Source organism: Oryctolagus cuniculus, chromosome 1, assembly GCF_051225735.1.
Source record: "Oryctolagus cuniculus isolate XC-2025 breed Fujian yellow rabbit chromosome 1, ASM5122573v1, whole genome shotgun sequence".
NCBI lineage: Eukaryota > Metazoa > Chordata > Mammalia > Lagomorpha > Leporidae > Oryctolagus > Oryctolagus cuniculus.
The window spans coordinates 232,504,108-232,521,092 of NC_142867.1; the positions used below are offsets into that span (position 1 = coordinate 232,504,108).

At 64.4% G+C, this 16,985-nt stretch overlaps 1 protein-coding gene across 2 annotated transcripts in view; it reads left to right on the forward strand.

Moving 5' to 3' along the window:
- Positions 1–16,985, forward strand: part of PTPA (protein phosphatase 2 phosphatase activator) — a 30,033-nt gene that overhangs the window by 468 nt on the left and 12,580 nt on the right. Inside the window, exons 2-6 of one of the 2 annotated variants that reach the window (XM_070071405.2) lie at positions 76–227; positions 9,789–9,886; positions 11,981–12,067; positions 15,339–15,464; positions 16,731–16,848. In XM_070071405.2, the coding sequence (XP_069927506.1) occupies positions 197–227; positions 9,789–9,886; positions 11,981–12,067; positions 15,339–15,464; positions 16,731–16,848 (460 nt within the window). In that variant the 5' untranslated portion in view covers positions 76–196. 2 annotated transcript variants of the gene reach the window in all.

The following is a 16,985-nucleotide window of genomic DNA, read 5'->3' on the forward strand; positions in this document are numbered from 1 at the left end:
GCTCGCTGAGCGCCCGGCACCAGCATGGCGGTCGTCTCGGCGGGGGTGACTTTAATTCTCGGTTTTCGGTGATAGCAGACCGGCGCTCGTTGCTCTCCGGAAAACTCGGAGCCCGTGGCAGAGCCGGGGACCTGAAGAGCGGGTGCGGGGTGAACGCCGAGAGGGGACTGCGGGCGCCGCGCCGGCTCCGCGGAAGATGGCTGAGGGCGAGCGGCAGCCGCCGCCAGGTAGGGCCGTGGTGTGGGGCGCAGCCGGGAGGGGCTCGGGGGCGGCGGGGCTCGGGGGCGCCGGCCGGGCGGCGGGGCTCGGGGGCGGCGGGGTGCGGGGGCCTTCGGCGCGCCTGCCCCGGCGGAGGAGTTAGCCGGAGCCCGGCGGCTGCCCGGTTTATGAGCGCCGCTGGGGCCGGGGCCGGTCGCTGCCCTCCGCCCCCAGGCCCGGGGCCGGGCTCTGGGGTTTATGGAGAGAAACTGCCCCGGGTGTGCAAACCCCTCGTTTATAGGAAGGCGGGTTGAGCAAGACAGAGACTCGCCGCGGGCATCAGGGCCTCTGAGCTGTGTTTGCACTGGGGCCTCGGCCGGCGGGCTGGCCTTAGGGGACCCCGGCCTCGTGCGGGAGAGGGCGGTGGGCGGCCCGCGACCCCTGCCCGGCCTGGCATTCCCTGGGCGCTGCGAGAGGCCTCCGGAGGGCGAGGCGCCCCCCAGCTCCCCAGGAGGAGAGCGATAGACAGACCCGGGTCTGGGCTGTGCGGGCTCTGCAGGCTGGGGTCGTGGCTGCCTTGGGCCGAGCCCCCCGTGCAGGTGCAGCGCGGGCGGGAGGCCCCCAGGGCCCCGCACTGCCCGGAACGAGAGAGAACAGATTCTCCTGGACCCGGCTCTGCCGCGGTGGGGGCTCGGCGATGGGTCGCGGTCCGAGCCCCCGGGGGCTTGGGGAGCGTGTCTGCAGCTCGGGTCTCCGTCTGAGTGACTTCCAGGCCGTCCTGGAAGGACACAGGTTCCTGCCCCGGGAGTGTGCATTGAGGCATCTGAGGCGTTGGTCGGTGCAGGGCCTCCCGGAGGGCCTGGCCTGGACGTGTCCCCCCCGCCCCCCCACGCTGCTGGCCTTGCCCGCAGGAGCCGTTCTCACACCGACCGAGACCGGAGGCCTCTGCCCCGCAGCGTTTGGAGCTGGGTGCGGGGGACGTGGAGCGCGTTTTCCCATAACAGCGTCGTGCCGGTTACCGCCTGGCCTACAAAGCTTTTTATGTAGCATCCTGCCTGAAGTAGCAATTTACTAATAGTAGGGGCCTTAATTTGGGTTCTGGGAACAAGGTTTGCCGGCCAGGAGGCGGGGAGAGAGCTTCCGGTCCCTCTTGCTGGGGCCCTGGTGTGCCTGTGCCCTGCCCTTCTCCCACACGGGGTCCCCTCTGTGTCCCGGGTGTGCCTGTGCCCGGCCCTTCTCCCGCACGGGGTCCCCTCTGTGTCCCGGGTGTGCCTGTGCCCGGCCCTTGTCCCGCACGGGGTCCCCTCGGTCTCCTGGGTGTGCCTGTGCCCGGCCCTTGTCCCGCACGGGGTCCCCTCTGTGTCCCGGGTGTGCCTGTGCCCGGCCCTTCTCCCACACGGGGTCCCCTCGGTCTCCCGGGTGTGCCTGTGCCCGGCCCTTCTCCCGCACGGGCCCCCTCTGTGTCCTGGGTGTGCCTGTGCCCGGCCCTTCTCCCGCACGGGGTCCCCTCTGTGTCCCGGGTGTGCCCGTGCCCGGCCCTTCTCCCGCAGGGGGTCTCCTCTGTGTCCCGGGTGTGCCTGTGCCCGGCCCTTGTCCCGCACGGGGTCCCCTCTGTGTCCCGGGTGTGCCTGTGCCCGGCCCTTGTCCCGCACGGGGTCCCCTCTGTGTCCCGGGTGTGCCTGTGCCCGGCCCTTGTCCCGCACGGGGTCCCCTCTGTGTCCCGGGTGTGCCTGTGCCCGGCCCTTCTCCCGCACGGGGTCCCCTCTGTGTCCCGGGTGTGCCTGTGCCCGGCCCTTGTCCCGCACGGGGTCCCCTCGGTGTCCCGGGTGTGCCTGTGCCCGGCCCTTCTCCCGCACGGGGTCCCCTCTGTGTCCCGGGTGTGCCTGTGCCCGGCCCTTCTCCCGCACGGGGTCCCCTCTGTGTCCCGGGTGTGCCTGTGCCCGGCCCTTCTCCCGCACGGGGTCCCCTCGGTGTCCCGGGTGTGCCTGTGCCCGGCCCTTCTCCCGCACGGGGTCGCCATCGGTCTCCAGCGTGTCTAGTATTTTTCCTTTCCTCATGGCCTCCCTGGAGCCCCAGGTGTCACATATTCCAGAACCTTCTTAGGTTGCTGTCTCTTTTTTCCGTGGTTGGTGTCATTTAGGTTTGAGGAGGAGGGCGGTGGAGCAGACTCCTGCACCTGTGGCTGGGGCCCTGTACGCCCCTGCAGACGTGCATCTTCGCAGGAAGTGCACGTCGCCAGCTGCAGACTCGGGCCACAGCTCCCTGTCCTCCCTGTGCAGAACCCGTGGGCCCAGCTGCACCCTGGGATTCGGCTTTTCCTGGTTCAGAAAGCAGCACCCCATCAGCACAGACGAGATTACCCGAGCCAGAGGTGCACACATCTGCACAGTGAGGTGCCGGCGCTCCTCAGTGCTTCAGTCTCTGTGCCGAGTGAACGTGGGACAGACGCACTGAACACACTCTGTGCCGAGTGAACGTGGGACAGACGCACTGAACACACTCTGTGCCGAGTGAACGTGGGACAGACGCACTGAACACACTCTGTGCCGAGTGAACGTGGGACAGACGCACTGAACACACTCTGTGCCGAGTGAACGTGGGACAGACGCACTGAACACACTCTGTGCCGAGTGAACGTGGGACAGACGCACTGAACACACTTTGGGCGTCAGAGCTTCTTGGACGTGGGGTTATGAATCAGGAGTTGAGGGCTTATACTTACCAGGGTCCTAAAATGAAGGGGGTCCTCCCAGTGTGTGTGTGAGACAGAGCGCGCGCGCGCACGCGAGAGATTGCTCCTCTATCCGCTGGCGCTCTCCTCACATGACCGCAGCGGCCAGGCCTGGACCAGGCCAGAGGCAGGAGCCGAGAGCTCCATGCTGGTTTCCCGCGTGGGCAGCAGCGCCCAGGGACGTCAGCCATCATCTGCTGCCCCCGTGCGCTGAGCAGGAAGCTGGGTCAGAGCAGAGCGGGGACCCAGGCTGGAAGGGGTTTTTCTTCTCGCTTTGGAGTCACTCGGATTTCGGGAATCACCCCGCAGTCACCAGTGCGTCGGTCCCGAGTGCACTCACGAAGCAGCCGCCCGTTCAGGCTGCGGCCGGCCGGGGCCATGCGGCTCACAGTGAGAAAGGGGAGGTTTTGGGGGCTGGCGCTGTGGCGCAGTAGGTCAATCCTCCACCTGCAGTGCCCGCATCCCATATGGGCGCCAGTTCTAGTCCTGGCTGCTCCTCTTCCAGTCCAGCTCTCTGCTGTGGCCTGGGAAAGCAGTAGAGGATGGCCCAAGTCTCTGGGCCCCTGCACCCATGTGGGAGACCCAGAAGAAGCTCCTGGCTCCTGACTTCGGATCGGCACAGCTCTGGCCGTTGCGGCCGTTTGGGGAGTGAACCAGCAGATGGAAGACCTTTCTCTCTCTCTCTCTTTGCCTCTTCTTCTCTCTCTGTGTAACTCTGACTTTCAAATAAATAAATAAAAAACTTTAAAAGGAAGGTGAGGTTTCGATGGAGAAAGTGCGGTGGCGCCTGTGCCCGGGGAGGCCTCCCGTGAAGAGCGTGGGAATTCCAGTTCGTTAAGGAAGCGAAAGGATGAGAAGCAGAGCGGGAGGAGCAGGAGGAGGATTCAACAAGTGGCCATGCCGTGTCGGGGACGTGGACGTGGGACGTGGGACAGCGGCGCACTCCGCTGTAGAAGGCGTGGCCTGTGGAGAGGAGACAGCAGCGAGGAAGAGGAGGGTGAGGTCGCCAGGGAGCCGGGAGAGGAAGGCGAAGGGCTGGCGGAGGAGGCCTCTGGGGGGATCGGGTCAGTGTCGGAGCAGCAGGCGCGATGGAGCCTCGCCGGAGCCAGCCCTCGTCCGCTGTAGAACGGGAGGCCGAGGCGCTGGAGCAGGAAGCGGGGCGCGTGGCGTGGCGGGAGGCGCAGGTGCACACTCCGGGTTGTAGAGGCGGGACCAGGAAGGAGCAGGGGTAGGGGGACACAGGAGGTCCCGGGCTGCCGTGAGCACTGGGGGACATGAGGCAGGGAAGGTTGGGAGCTAGAAAGAGTGAAGAGGGCCAGAGGCGGAGGAGGAAGCCGGGCCTGGCAGAGCCCGGGCCCAAGGGCAGAGTCATCAGCGACTCAGCATGGGGCCAAGGAAGCGCCCAGAACACCCAGTTCTTTCAGCAGGAGGCAGCTGGGGCTGGATAACCATCTGCCAGGAAAACAGCCCGGGGTTCACTGGGGTTCAGCTCCATCATTCCTCCAGCTCTGGGACATGAGACGTCTTTTTTAAGAATTTTTTTTTTTTTTTTTTTGACAGAGTTAGACAGAGACAGAGAGAAAGGTCTTCTTTCCATTGCTTCACCCCCCAAATGGCCGCTATGGCCAGCGCGCTGCGCCAATCTGAAGCCAGGAGCCTCGTGCTTCCTCCTGGTCTCCCATGGGGTGCAGGGCCCAAGCACTTGGGCCATCCTCCACTGCATTCCCGGGCCACAGCAGAGAGCTGGCCTGGAAGAGGGGCAACCGGGACTAGAACCTGAGGTGCTGGTGCCTCAGGCGGAGGATTAGCCTAGTGAGCCGCGGGGCCGGCCTTAAGATTTACTTATTTGAAAGAGCAACAGAGAGAGAGAGAGAGGTCTTCCACCGCTGGTTCATTCCCCAGATGGCCACAACGGCTGGAGCTGCGCCCATCAGGAGCCAGGAGCTTCTTGCACAGCGCTGGCCCCGACACGAGAAGTCTTAGCACCTGGCGTCGGACTTGCTTTCCCCGTTGTTTGTGTGGCCGCTGTACTAGGCTGTTGGGCCTGTCTCTGCAGCTGCGTTTCGGGGTTTGGACTCAGCTGAGAAGCCCACAGAAAAGCCCTCCGCAGGCACTGGCGGCTCCCGTTTAAAACTTCCTGGCACCTCGGTCTCGTCTCTGCTGTGCTTCCCTGGTCACCTGGGGCTGCTCTGGTTCCTTCTTCCCGCCCCTTAGCTTGGGTCAGAAGCGCGAGCGCGGGTGGCGTGGACAAAGCCCGTCTTCACCTTCGTGTTAGGGGCAACATCCCGGGCGGTCGAAGCTCACTGAGGTGTTTCCGTTTTCAGTTGGAGTCAGGTTTCTGAGTGGGTGTAAGTTTCGATCTGTTGATGTGTCGGAAGTCCCACCCCAGGATTTTTATCACGGGGCTGGTGAAGCCCGCAGGGGAACCCGCGTGAGGAGTGAGGGCCGGGTCCGCCGCGGGGGCTCTCGGAGTTTCACCGTCCCCTCTGCCTCAGACACGCAGGACTGTCGATGGCGCGCGGGTTTATTCCATGAGCAAAAATAGGGGTTTTGGTTAGAAAGAGCAGAGCAGCCAGGCCTGCGCTGGTGCTCCGCTGTGCGGTGCGGGCGGCAGCACCGGCCCCTCCTGGGGCGCCTGCAGCTCGGAGCGGGGCCGCCGCTGCACGTCTCCCTCGCTTCTGGAAAATGGGAAGGCTCCCTGCAAACTGGGGTTCCCCACGGTTACAGACAGGCTGTCCTTGTGCTGGAATAATGGGAGCTGAGAACGGGAGTTGTGTGAGACACACCCTGTGGAGGTGACTGAGAACCAGGAGTTGTGTGTGACACACACCCTGTGGAGGTGACTGAGAATGGGAGTTGTGTGAGACACACCCTGTGGAGGTGACTGAGAACGAGGAGTTGTGTGTGACACACCCTGTGGAGGTAACTGAGAACGGGGAGTTGTGGGTGACACACACCCTGTGGAGGTGACTGAGAACGGGAGTTGTGTGTGACACACACCCTGTGGAGGTGACTGAGAACGGGGAGTTGTGTGAGACACACCTCGTGGAGGTGACTGAGAACGGGAGTTGTGTGTGACACACCCTGTGGAGGTGACTGAGAACGGGGAGTTGTGTGAGACACACCTCGTGGAGGTGACTGAGAACGGGAGTTGTGTGTGACACACCCTGTGGAGGTGACTGAGAACGGGGAGTTGTGTGTGACACACCCTGTGGAGGTGACTGAGAACGGGGAGTTGTGTGTGACACACCCTGTGGAGGTGACTGAGAACGGGGAGTTGTGTGTGACACACACCCTGTGGAGGTGACTGAGAACGGGAGTTGTGTGAGACACACCTCGTGGAGGTGACTGAGAACGGGAGTTGTGTGTGACACACCCTGTGGAGGTGACTGAGAACGGGGAGTTGTGTGTGACACACCCTGTGGAGGTGACTGAGAACGGGGAGTTGTGTGTGACACACACCCTGTGGAGGTGACTGAGAACGGGAGTTGTGTGTGACACACCCTGTGGAGGTGACTGAGAACGGGGAGTTGTGTGTGACACACACCCTGTGGAGGTGACTGAGAACGGGGAGTTGTGTGTGACACACCCTGTGGAGGTGACTGAGAACGGGGAGTTGTGTGTGACACACACCCTGTGGAGGTGACTGAGAACGAGGAGTTGTGTGTGACACACACCCTGTGGAGGTGACTGAGAACGGGGAGTTGTGGGTGATGCGCACCTGTGGAGGTGACTGAGAACGGGGAGTTGTGTGTGACACACACCCTGTGGAGGTGACTGAGAACGAGGAGTTGTGTGTGACACACACCCTGTGGAGGTGACTGAGAACGGGGAGTTGTGGGTGACACACACCCTGTGGAGGTGACTGAGAACGGGGAGTTGTGTGAGACACACCCTGTGGAGGTGACTGAGAACGAGGAGTTGTGTGTGACACACACCCTGTGGAGGTGACTGAGAACGAGGAGTTGTGTGTGACACACACCCTGTGGAGGTGACTGAGAACGGGGAGTTGTGGGTGACACACCCTGTGGAGGTGACTGAGAACGGGGAGTTGTGGGTGACGCGCACCTGCGGCGGTGACAGAGAATGGGGAGTTGTGTGTGACACACACCCTGTGGAGGTGACTGAGAACGGGGAGTTGTGTGTGACACACACCCTGTGGAGGTGACTGAGAACGGGGAGTTGTGGGTGACACACCCTGTGGAGGTGACTGAGAACGGGGAGTTGTGGGTGACGCGCACCTGCGGCGGTGACAGAGAATGGGGAGTTGTGTGTGACACACACCCTGTGGAGGTGACTGAGAACGAGGAGTTGTGTGTGACACACCCTGTGGAGGTGACTGAGAACGGGGAGTTGTGTGAGACACACCCTGTGGAGGTGACTGAGAACGGGGAGTTGTGAGTGACGCGCACCTGCGGAGGTGACGTGTCATCTCAGCGTTGGGCCCAGTGCACACGCTCCTGGGCGTGTGTGTTGAGATGGACTGTGCCGTCTTCACAGTGATGAGATACCATAAACGTTGTAGTGCAGCTTTCCCTACTTCTCACTCGCTAGGCTATTTATTTATTTGAAAGACAGAGAGGGAGGGAAGGAGCGAGAGGTCTTCCGTTCTCTGAGTCACTCCTCACGTGGCCGCAACAGCCATTTGCCAGGGGCTCGGACCGGGGCTCCCAGCTGGGTGGCGGGGCCCGAGCTTGGGCCATCAGCTGCTGCCCCCCAGGCGCGTTGGCAGGAACAGGCTCTCCACAGTTGTGAAGAGGGCTGGGTGTGGTGCCGTGGCTACACTGGGACGCCGCATTCCCTGTCGGAGTGCCGGTTCAGATCCCAGCTGTGCAGTGCCCTGGGAGGCCACAGGTGACGGCCAAGCTGGAGCAGGGGGACCCCTGGCACGTGGAGACCGAGGCCGAGTTCTGGCCCAGCGCTGGCTGCTGCAGGCATTTTGGGGAGTGAACCAGTGGGTGGAAAATCCTTGTTTGCGTGTCACTGGCTTTTCCGTCGACGACGGGCTGGGGAGGTTCTGCTACAGAGCCGTGTGGTTATTTGCACATCGCCGCTGTGTGTGGTTTTGTCTGCCTTGAGCACATCTGAAGGTTGGCTTCCTCTAAATGGACCCATGGATGCTGGGCAGGCAGTGTGGTTTTTAACTACTGTTGTTGGTTGATTTTGCGGCAGAGAGGTGGGGTGAGAGAGTTCCCGTTTGCAGGTTCACTCCCTTGCTGGGGCTGACACCAGGAGCCGGTGTGCGGTCCGGGTGTCTCGTGAGTGTGGAAGGAGCCTAATTCCTGGAGGCGTCCCCACTGCCTCCTAGGTCGGCGCTGGTGGGAGTTGCGTCCAGGCACTCTGACGTGCGATGCAGGTGTGTGGCTGCTGGGTTGCGTGTCCACTCTGAGCAGTTTCCGCCTTAACCGACAGCGCTGACTCGCCGCCTTCGCAGGCCCTACAGCTGCGCTTCTGCTGCAGTGTGGAGCTCCTGCTCCCCGTCCCGAATCAGCCGCCACGTGTTTTTATTTTTTAATTTAATTTTTAAAAAATATTTATTTATTTGAAAGTGAGAGAGAGAGAGAGAGAGAGAGAGGTCTTCCATCTGCTAGTTCATTCCCCAGATGGCTGCAATGGCCAGGCCCAGGCCAGGCTGAGGCCAGGAGCCAGGAGCTTCATCTGGGTCTCCCATGGGAGTGGCAGGGGCCCACGCACCTGGGCCGACTTCCCCTGCCTTCCCAGGCCATTAGCAGGGAGCTGGATGGGAAGTGGAGCAGCCGGGACTCGAACCAGCGCCCCTGGGATGCTGGTGTCCCTGGTGGCGGCTTCTCCGCTGCGCCAAGGCGCCGGCCCCAGCCAGATGCTTTGACTCTGCCAGCCTTACCAGGGAAGGATCGGGTAGGTGATCTTTCTCAAATATTTTTCAGTTCAGATATGTGTTTTTTCCTTTGCATTGCCTGAGTGTGTCTAAAAGGTTGACTTTCAGAAGGTCACTTTTTTTTTTTTTAAAGATTTATTTATTTATCTGAGAGAGTTATAGAGAGAGAGAGGAAGAGACAGAGAGAGAGAGACTCTTCCATCCGCTGGTTCACTCCCCAAATGGCTGCAATGGCCAGGGCTGGGCCAGGTCGAAGCCAGGAGCTCCCTCCGGGTCTCCCGCATGGGTGTGGGGGCGAAAGCACTCGGGCCATCTGCTGCTGCTTTCCCAGGTGCATTGACAGGGAGATGGATCAGAAGTGGAGCAGCCGGGACTGGAACTGGTGCCCATGTGGGATGCGGGCGCTGCAGGTGGTGGCTTCACCGTCCACGCCGCAGCTCCGGCCCCTTGTTTTCACTTTTCTTTTTTTTTTTTTTTTTTTTTTTTTTTTTTTTTTGACAGGCAGAGTGGACAGTGAGAGAGAGACAGAGAGAGAAAGGTCTTCCTTTGCCGTTGGTTCACCCTCCAATGGCCGCCGCTGCAGCCGGCGCACCGCGCTGATCCTGGCAGGAGCCAGGAGCCAGGTGCTTTTCCTGGTCTCCCATGGGGTGCAGGGCCCAAGCACCTGGGCCATCCTCCACTGCACTCCCTGGCCATAGCAGAGAGCTGGCCTGGAAGAGGGGCGACCGGGACAGAATCCGGCGCCCCAACCGGGACTAGAACCCGGTGTGCCGGCGCCGCAAGGTGGAGGATTAGCCTATTGAGCCACGGCGCCGGCTTGTTTTCACTTTTCTAACCGAGCTCATCCTGCCCGCTGGGGAGTGGGGCTGGCGGGACTCGCTCCTCACTCCTCCCACTCCGGCAGGCGGCAAGGCCGGGGCGTGGCTTCCCCGTTCACCGAGAGTGGGGTGAGGGAGGAAGGGTTCTGTTCACTTGTTTGCTTTTTTATTTTCTTTGGTCAAGATTCCTCGGAGGAGACCCCCCCTGCCGCTCAGAACTTCGTCATTCCCAAGAAGGAGATCCACACGGTTCCGGACATGGGCAAGTGGAAGCGCTCGCAGGTACCAGTGGGCTCTGCATGGGCCGGCCAGAACCAGGGCGAGGAGCGTGGGCCTCCTCAGACACATTGGTCTCCAGGCGTGACTGGGTAGTGAGCTCCTGGCTGTGTTTGCTTTTGGAGCCTGGGGGGGGGGGGGGGAGAGGGGAGAGGGGAGGAAGTACGCCCTGTCACTCAGGGGTAGCGCGCAGACGGGCCTGGTCAGGCGGGTCTCGGGCCGGCCCTGGGGAGTCGTGTCCAGGTTCTCAGGAGCCAGTGTCCTTTGAGTGTCAGTGATGGGGGGCGGGTGTCACCTTGGTGCTTGGTTGCAAGTGATAGCAAGTGTGGGAGCCACGGAGGGGTGATGTCGTGGAAGTGGTGGTGAGGGGGCGCGGCTGAGCACACACGTGGCACGGGGACCCGGAGCCCTGGGCGGCAGTTTGGTTTTCCTTGCTGTGCTGCCCAAAGGGTGGGCAGAAGATAACGGCTCGTGCCTCGCGGGCGTCTGGTACAGGCCGTGGGGAGCCCGGGGCTGAGACCAGAGAAGCCGCTTGCAGATTCGCAGGGTGGGCTCTGGGCCGGCTGCGGTGAGACGCCCCGCGCCGGGGCCCTCAGGTGGAGATCCTCCGTGAGGAGATGCTGGGCCGACACCGAGCCCGGACCTTGCAGCCCTGTGGCTGGCCTCACGGCCCTGGAGGTCACGAGAGCCCGTCTGGCTCCTTCCCAGCCTGCGCACGGAGCCAGGGAGCGTCTGTAGATGGATGGTTATCGCGCCCTGCCAGTCCTCCTCAGGACACACACGCGGCCTCACACGCGGCCCCAGGCCTTGCGTCATTGCGGTTGCGCTCCCTGTTTCTCAGTCCAGCCCTGCGTCATTGCGGTTGCGCTCCCTGTTTCTCAGTCCAGCCCCAGTGACAGCTGAGGGATGGCTCTCTGTGTAGGGGCCTCCTGTGCGTAGTCGCCTCGGGTGATGTCCGTGGCCTCCACCCACTAGGTGCCAGCAGCACCCCTTGCCCCAGGTGCCACAGCCACAGATGTCCTCAGCCGAGGGCTCCCTGTTGCGGCCGCCGCCTCCCGAGCCCGCCTGTGTTTGCAGACGCGATGCTGCCCCAGCTCTGCTCCTTGCATCCGTCCGGAGAGGGACGGCAGACGTGGCCGCAGCGCGGGCCAGGGCCAGCCTTGCTGGGCCGAGGGCGGCTGTGGACAGTACTGGGCGCTAGAGGAGTGTTTAGTGGTTTGCTTCTCGCCTCGCCTGCCCTGGCGGCCACAGGTCAGGGCTGAGGAGAAGGGAAGGGGTCAGGGAGAGGCCGGGGCTGCGGGTGGACGGGGTGGGGGAGCCCCTGCCCGCACAGCCGCCTTCCAGGGCCCGCGCTCAGGCCTCTCTTCACGCTCAGTTTTCATGAGCCTGTTTTGTGTTTGTTTTTGTTTTAATTTTTAAAAATGTATTTGGGAGACAGAGCTCTTGTCCGCTGGGTCACTCCCTAAATGGCCCCAACAGCTGGGGCTGGGCCAGGCTGAAGCGAGGGTCCAGGAGCTCAGTCCAGGGCTCCCGTGAGGGTGCAGGGCCCAAGCACTAGGGCCATCCCAGCTGCCTCCCAGGGTGTGCGTGGGCAGGAAGCCGGCTCGGAGAGCCAGAGCCAGGACGCAAGCCCAGGCGCTTGGGTGCAGGGCGCTGTTAACTGAGCACCGAGCGCTTCCTCGCCCTGTGCTGGGGTGACCTGCAGCCTGGCGGGCGGGGGAGTGCCCAGGTAGCATCTGGCGTGGGCGTGCTCGGACAGGCAGCTCCCCTGGGAGCCGGACAGCGAGCCTCTGGGAGAGGCGGGGCAGCAGCCGATGGCTGGGAAGGTGTTCCCTGGACCCCTGTGGTGTAGCACAGTGGTCAGGCACTGGCCACTCAGCTTTGTGGGCAGACTGGCCGAGTCCTCGCTCCACGTCGTACGAGGGCTTGGTCTCGGGAGGCCCTGAGCAGATCTCTCCTCGTGGAGCCTCGGTTTCCGCATCTGTTCACTGGGGGCAACAGCAGCGCCCGCACGCGTCCCACGGGGGGAGGGGTGTGCAGAGCACTGCGGGGGCCGGGCATTGTTGCTGGGGGCTTGACGTCCTCACTTCTGTGTGGCAGGCGTACGCGGACTACATCGGGTTCATCCTCACCCTCAACGAAGGCGTGAAGGGGAAGAAGCTGAGCTTCGAGTACAAAGTCTCCGAGGTAGGCACAGGCGGGGAGCCGGGCGCGGCCGCTCCGTGGGCCGCGTGGGGCCGGGCGCAGCCGCGGAGGCTCAGGTGTTTGGGTCTGTGGACAGCTGGGCACTTACAGAACTGGTGCAGGCGAGTGTCTCTCCAGGAGTCTGCCCTTCGCTGGTCGCTGTCTTGATCTGCCTTTGGGAACGTGAGGAGGTGACAGAGGACGTGCGCCTGCTGGAGATGCCCCGGTGGAAGTGCGTGTGGCCTCGGCAGAGGCCGGCCCTGCGGCAGCGCGTGCGCTCGGGCTGTGCCCCCGTTTGTGTGAATCGCCCGAGAGTGCGGCTGGGACCCTGGGCACGGCTGCCCTGCACACGTGTTGTCCTGGCTCTGCTCTCTGGTCTCCTGGGGGCTCCTCTCGGGCCCAGGCGTGCCACGTTCAGGGTGCTGGTCTCCTGGGGGCTCCTCTCGGGCCCGGGCGTGCCACGTTCAGGGTGCTGGTCTCCTGGGGGCTCCTCTCGGGCCTGGGCGTGCCACGTTCAGGGTGCTGGTCTCCTGGGGGCTCCTCTCGGGCCCGGGCGTGCCACGTTCAGGGTGCTGGTCTCCTGGGGGCTCCTCTCGGGCCCGGGCGTGCCACGTTCAGGGTGCTGGTCTCCTGGGGGCTCCTCTCGGGCCCGGGCGTGCCACGTTCAGGGTGCTGGTCTCCTGGGGGCTCCTCTCGGGCCTGGGCGTGCCACGTTCAGGGTGCTGTGTCCTTTGCCTTTGGGTTCACGCTTGCTCTCTGGCTGCTGCAGAGACTGGTGTCAGCGTGGGGAGGCCAGGTCTTGGAGCTCGTGAGTGCAGGGCGTAGCGTGGGCCGAGTCCCAGCGCTCCAGTGGCCTCTTGGGTTTGTGTCCCAGTTGGCCCTGAGCCACCTGGAGCCTCTTATCTCTGACGCGAGGGCGTGAGCGGCCTCTCACGGCTTGACCCACCCAGCCCTGTAGCCACGGCCTGTTGGGTAAGAGCTGGCCCTGCCCTGGCCCAGTTTTGCACCTGTCCCCAAAGGCTTTGTTCCCAGAGCCCTCGTACCCAGCGCCAACGCGGCTGCCTCTTCCCTCCCTCTCTGGCCCCCACATGCCGAGGCCCCGTTCTGCCATGTGAGGGGAGCGAGCCCTCCTCGGGCCTCTAGGCCTCCTCTTGGGCCAGGCTGGAGCTCTGGGGTGGTGACGGGGGAGAGGGGCTCCTCAGAGAGGACGTTGCAGTGACCTCAGCACCTGCTTGGCTGCCCGGTCCCTTTCTGGTCCGTGGTGTCCCTGAGGCCTCGTGTAAACGGGCCCAGCGCCTTGCTGCTCTGGCCGAGTCACAGGTGCCGTCACACACCTGAGACTGACGCACACCACTTAGGGGACGAGTGACCTCGTGCCCTTTGAGCCTGTGCCCCCCTCGCTGGCCCCAGGGGAGGAGGCGGAGACCCCGCCTCAATGCCTTTCTCGTGTCAGCTGTTGCTGACCCCGCCCTCATTGGGGAGGCACTTCCGGAGCTGGAGTTAGTGCGGGCAGCAGAGCGGTGGGCGGCGGGCAGGGAAGCCTGGCCTGGTCTCTAGAGTCTTGCAGATGCTGCCCACAGGGCGTGGGCGTGGGCGTGGGCGTGGGCGTGGGCGGCTCGCAGCACAGCCGCGCTGCCTCCTGCGGCCCGCCGGGGCTGGGTGCGAGGCCCGGCTCCCCCCGCCAGTCCGCTCAGCGCCGCAGCTCTGTCCAGACCGGTGCTGAGGCTCTCCAGGCCTGCTGCTGGCTCACTGCTGCCTCCTACTCTTGAGAGTGACAAATTTCAAGTTTTTGGGAAAAAGCTGATGATAGATAGGGTTATTTTTGTTATGGTTCTGTTTGATAAAAAGTTGGCTGGTGAAAATTCAGGGGTGATTTTCCGGGGCTCTGAGGCTCGGGCGTGGGGAGATGATGCTCCAGCCGCTTCCTCCCCAGCCCCCCAGCAGACAATAGCTGTGGCTTGCCCTGGGCGGAGGCCTGGGCCTTTAATTGTTCATTGGTCCAGCTGAGCCCACAGCTGGGGCCTGGCTCCCGCTGGCCCTGGAGCCGAGTCTCCGGGGAGTCGGGGCTCGCTGGTGCGTGCTGGGCCTGGCTGCCCGCGTCAGTCTTCGTCAGCCCAGCTGCTGCGCCAGGTCCGGCTTGGGTGCCCGTGTCAGCGGCTGCTGGTGGCCTGGCGTGGGGAGCCGGGCTGTGGCAGCATCTGGCGTCATGCAGCCCTGCCGCCTGCGGTGACGGGGCAGGGGAGAGTCCTCCTGCAGGCACCTGCCCATGCTCCCGTGCCCTGGGCACAGGCGGGGGGCACGCGGCGGGCAGCGCCAGTTACACAGCCTGTGCGGGCCTCGGGCCTGCCGCCCGCCCTGTGGTGAGCCTGCTTCTCCCCCTCCGGGCGCCTTTTTCTGTGGGCCTCACCCTGCTGCCTCCTCCCCGCGTCAGGATTTTCTGGAAGTTTTTCCTTGTAGCCTTCATTCTTGGAACACGGGCGAGATCTGCTTCCCTGCAGGGCCCCTCTTGCCGGGACTGCCTTCCCGCCAGCGTCTCCTCCAGGCCCTTCCCAGAGCGGCGCGTCCCGCCCGCCCCCAGCACCCCTGAGGTCCCACGCAGCGTCTGGGGCGTTGAGCCACCCCCACCTGCGACACCAGTTCCCTTCCCATTCCTGGTGGCCCAGCACCCAGCTCTCCACAGGGTCGGCTGCGGGAGGACCCACGCCGGCCCCCTCGTTAAGGGCTGGCGGGAACTCCTGCTCCCATGTTGTCCCCGTGAGCAGGTGCCGTGCGTGGCAGTTGCGGGGGCCTGCGGCTGCGCATCCCCAGCCCGTGCTCAGGGAGCTCAGGTCTCTTGCATGTGGTCTCATGGCGACTGCAGGGCGTTCACGCAGGACCAGGACCCAGGCCCGTGGCCTTCAGCCTACTACGACACTCGGGCCTGTGCCAGGGCTGGCGGGGCCGCACCCCTGATGGGTGGCGTCCCGAGCTCGGCACCAGACCACGTGCGACCTGGGCTGGAGCCGGTGGTTGTCCAGTGCCTCCTGGTAGGCCGGCCAGAGACACCCCGGCCCGGCCCCTCAGCCTCGTGTTCGTCCTGCTCTGAGCCGCCTTCATTTTCAGGACAGCTAGGAAGAAACGGGGAAAGCGGGGAGAGCAGCCAGTCCGTGCCGGCCTGGGTCCCCTCGGGCAGGGCCTGGCCCCCCGCCCTGGGGTCCACTAGTGACAGGGCCTGGCCCCCCACCCTGGGGTCCACTAGTGACGGGGCCTGGCCCCTCGCGCTTCGCCTCCACAGGCCGTAGAGAAGCTGCTGGCCCTCCTGGACACGCTGGACCGCTGGATCGATGAGACCCCGCCCGTGGACCAGCCCTCTCGATTCGGGAACAAGGCCTACAGGACCTGGTACGCCAAGCTCGATGAGGTGAGGCTGCCGCGGGCCGGCGCGGCGCTGCCGAGAGCAGGTGTCTGGAGCCCTGCATGTCCGGGTCCCAGGTGCAAATTTGCGAGTCAGCCACCAGATCCAAGTGCTCGTAACTGCCCCGCCATCGGCGGGGACTGCGGCTGCGCTGGCGCCGCTCTCGGCACGGGGCTGACACGGGGCTGTCTGTCCAGGGGCTGGTGGGGGCCGTTAAATAAAGCCGTCCATCCACACTGGACAGCCATGCAGCCGCGGGAGAGGACGAGGGGGCTGTGTGGGGAACTCGTGGGAGGACTCGCTGACCTGCCGTCAGGACAGAGGGGCCAGGGGCCAGTGGCTGTGGTGAGCCACCGTTTGCTCAGGGACCTCGGTGGGAGGACCCGGGGGCTCCCTCAGCCGGAGCAGGTGTTACCTGCTCAGACGGACACGGAAATGCAGGATGGCAGCCCCTCCGTGGGAAAGCAGTGTGGGCGCAGGTCAGGCCTGGGGGGCCAGACCCCCACCGCTTCTAGGACACTCTCGGGTCAGCTCAGTCCTAGTGCTGGGCGCACCGTGGGCAGTGAGCGGAGGGGAGGGGGCGCGCACGTGCACAGGCACACACGCACACGCCCTGCCTGGGGCAGCCTGCGGGCTTGCGACAGCCTAGTCCTCTTGAAGATCTGGTGGCCTGTAGCAGAGGTGGCTGGCGAAGCAGAGCCGCAGCGTGGATCTCCAGGCTTTCAGCCGCACGCTGCCCCCCGTGTCAGGCCGTAGACATTCCAGTGCTCCTGCAGGGCCCTCGTGTGCCCTCCCAGACTCGTCTGGTTTCCATCCCTAAGTTGATTTTGTTTTTGAACCTGACGCGTGTCTCAGACCCAGGCGGTGGTCCTGTGACGCCACAGGTCTGGCTCTCTGCAGTGTGGACTCCACCGTGTATACGGCACAGGTCTTCATTGCCCGTGATGGGCTTTTCCGCGGGTCCCACCCCTCGGCTTCTCGGAACACCCTGGCGTGTGTCTCTGGGTAGACTCAGGGCGCCAACCCAGCTGCCGCGGGACAGTGGTCCCGAGCCCCAGTGAGTTCCCAGAGGGAGAGCTGAGGGGTAGCTCTCCCGACCCCCCTCCACGCTCCCCCTCCCCCCGCCGCCACCTGTGCCCTGGAGGGAGGGGTGCGCGGGACAAGCTGCTGCGTGGAGCCAGCTCTCTGCCTGCCCCTGTGGCCCGGCAGAGCGGGGAGCCAGGCCAGACGCTGCCGAATCTGCCGCGGCCACCTGGTGTCTCTTGTTATCAGGAAGCAGAGGGCTTGGTGGCCGCCGTGGTGCCCGCCCACCTGGCAGCTGCTGTGCCGGAGGTGGCCGTGTACCTGAAGGAGTCCGTGGGCAACTCCACGCGCATCGACTACGGCACAGGTAGCTGCCGCTCGCAGGCCCTGCCTGCTGGTGGGGGCCGCATGTTGCTCAGGGCCCCCGTGGGTGGGGGCGTGGCGGTGTGGGCGGCCTGGAGCCGCGGCCCTCGGCCTGGTCCACCAGGGGGCGCCGGTGCCGCA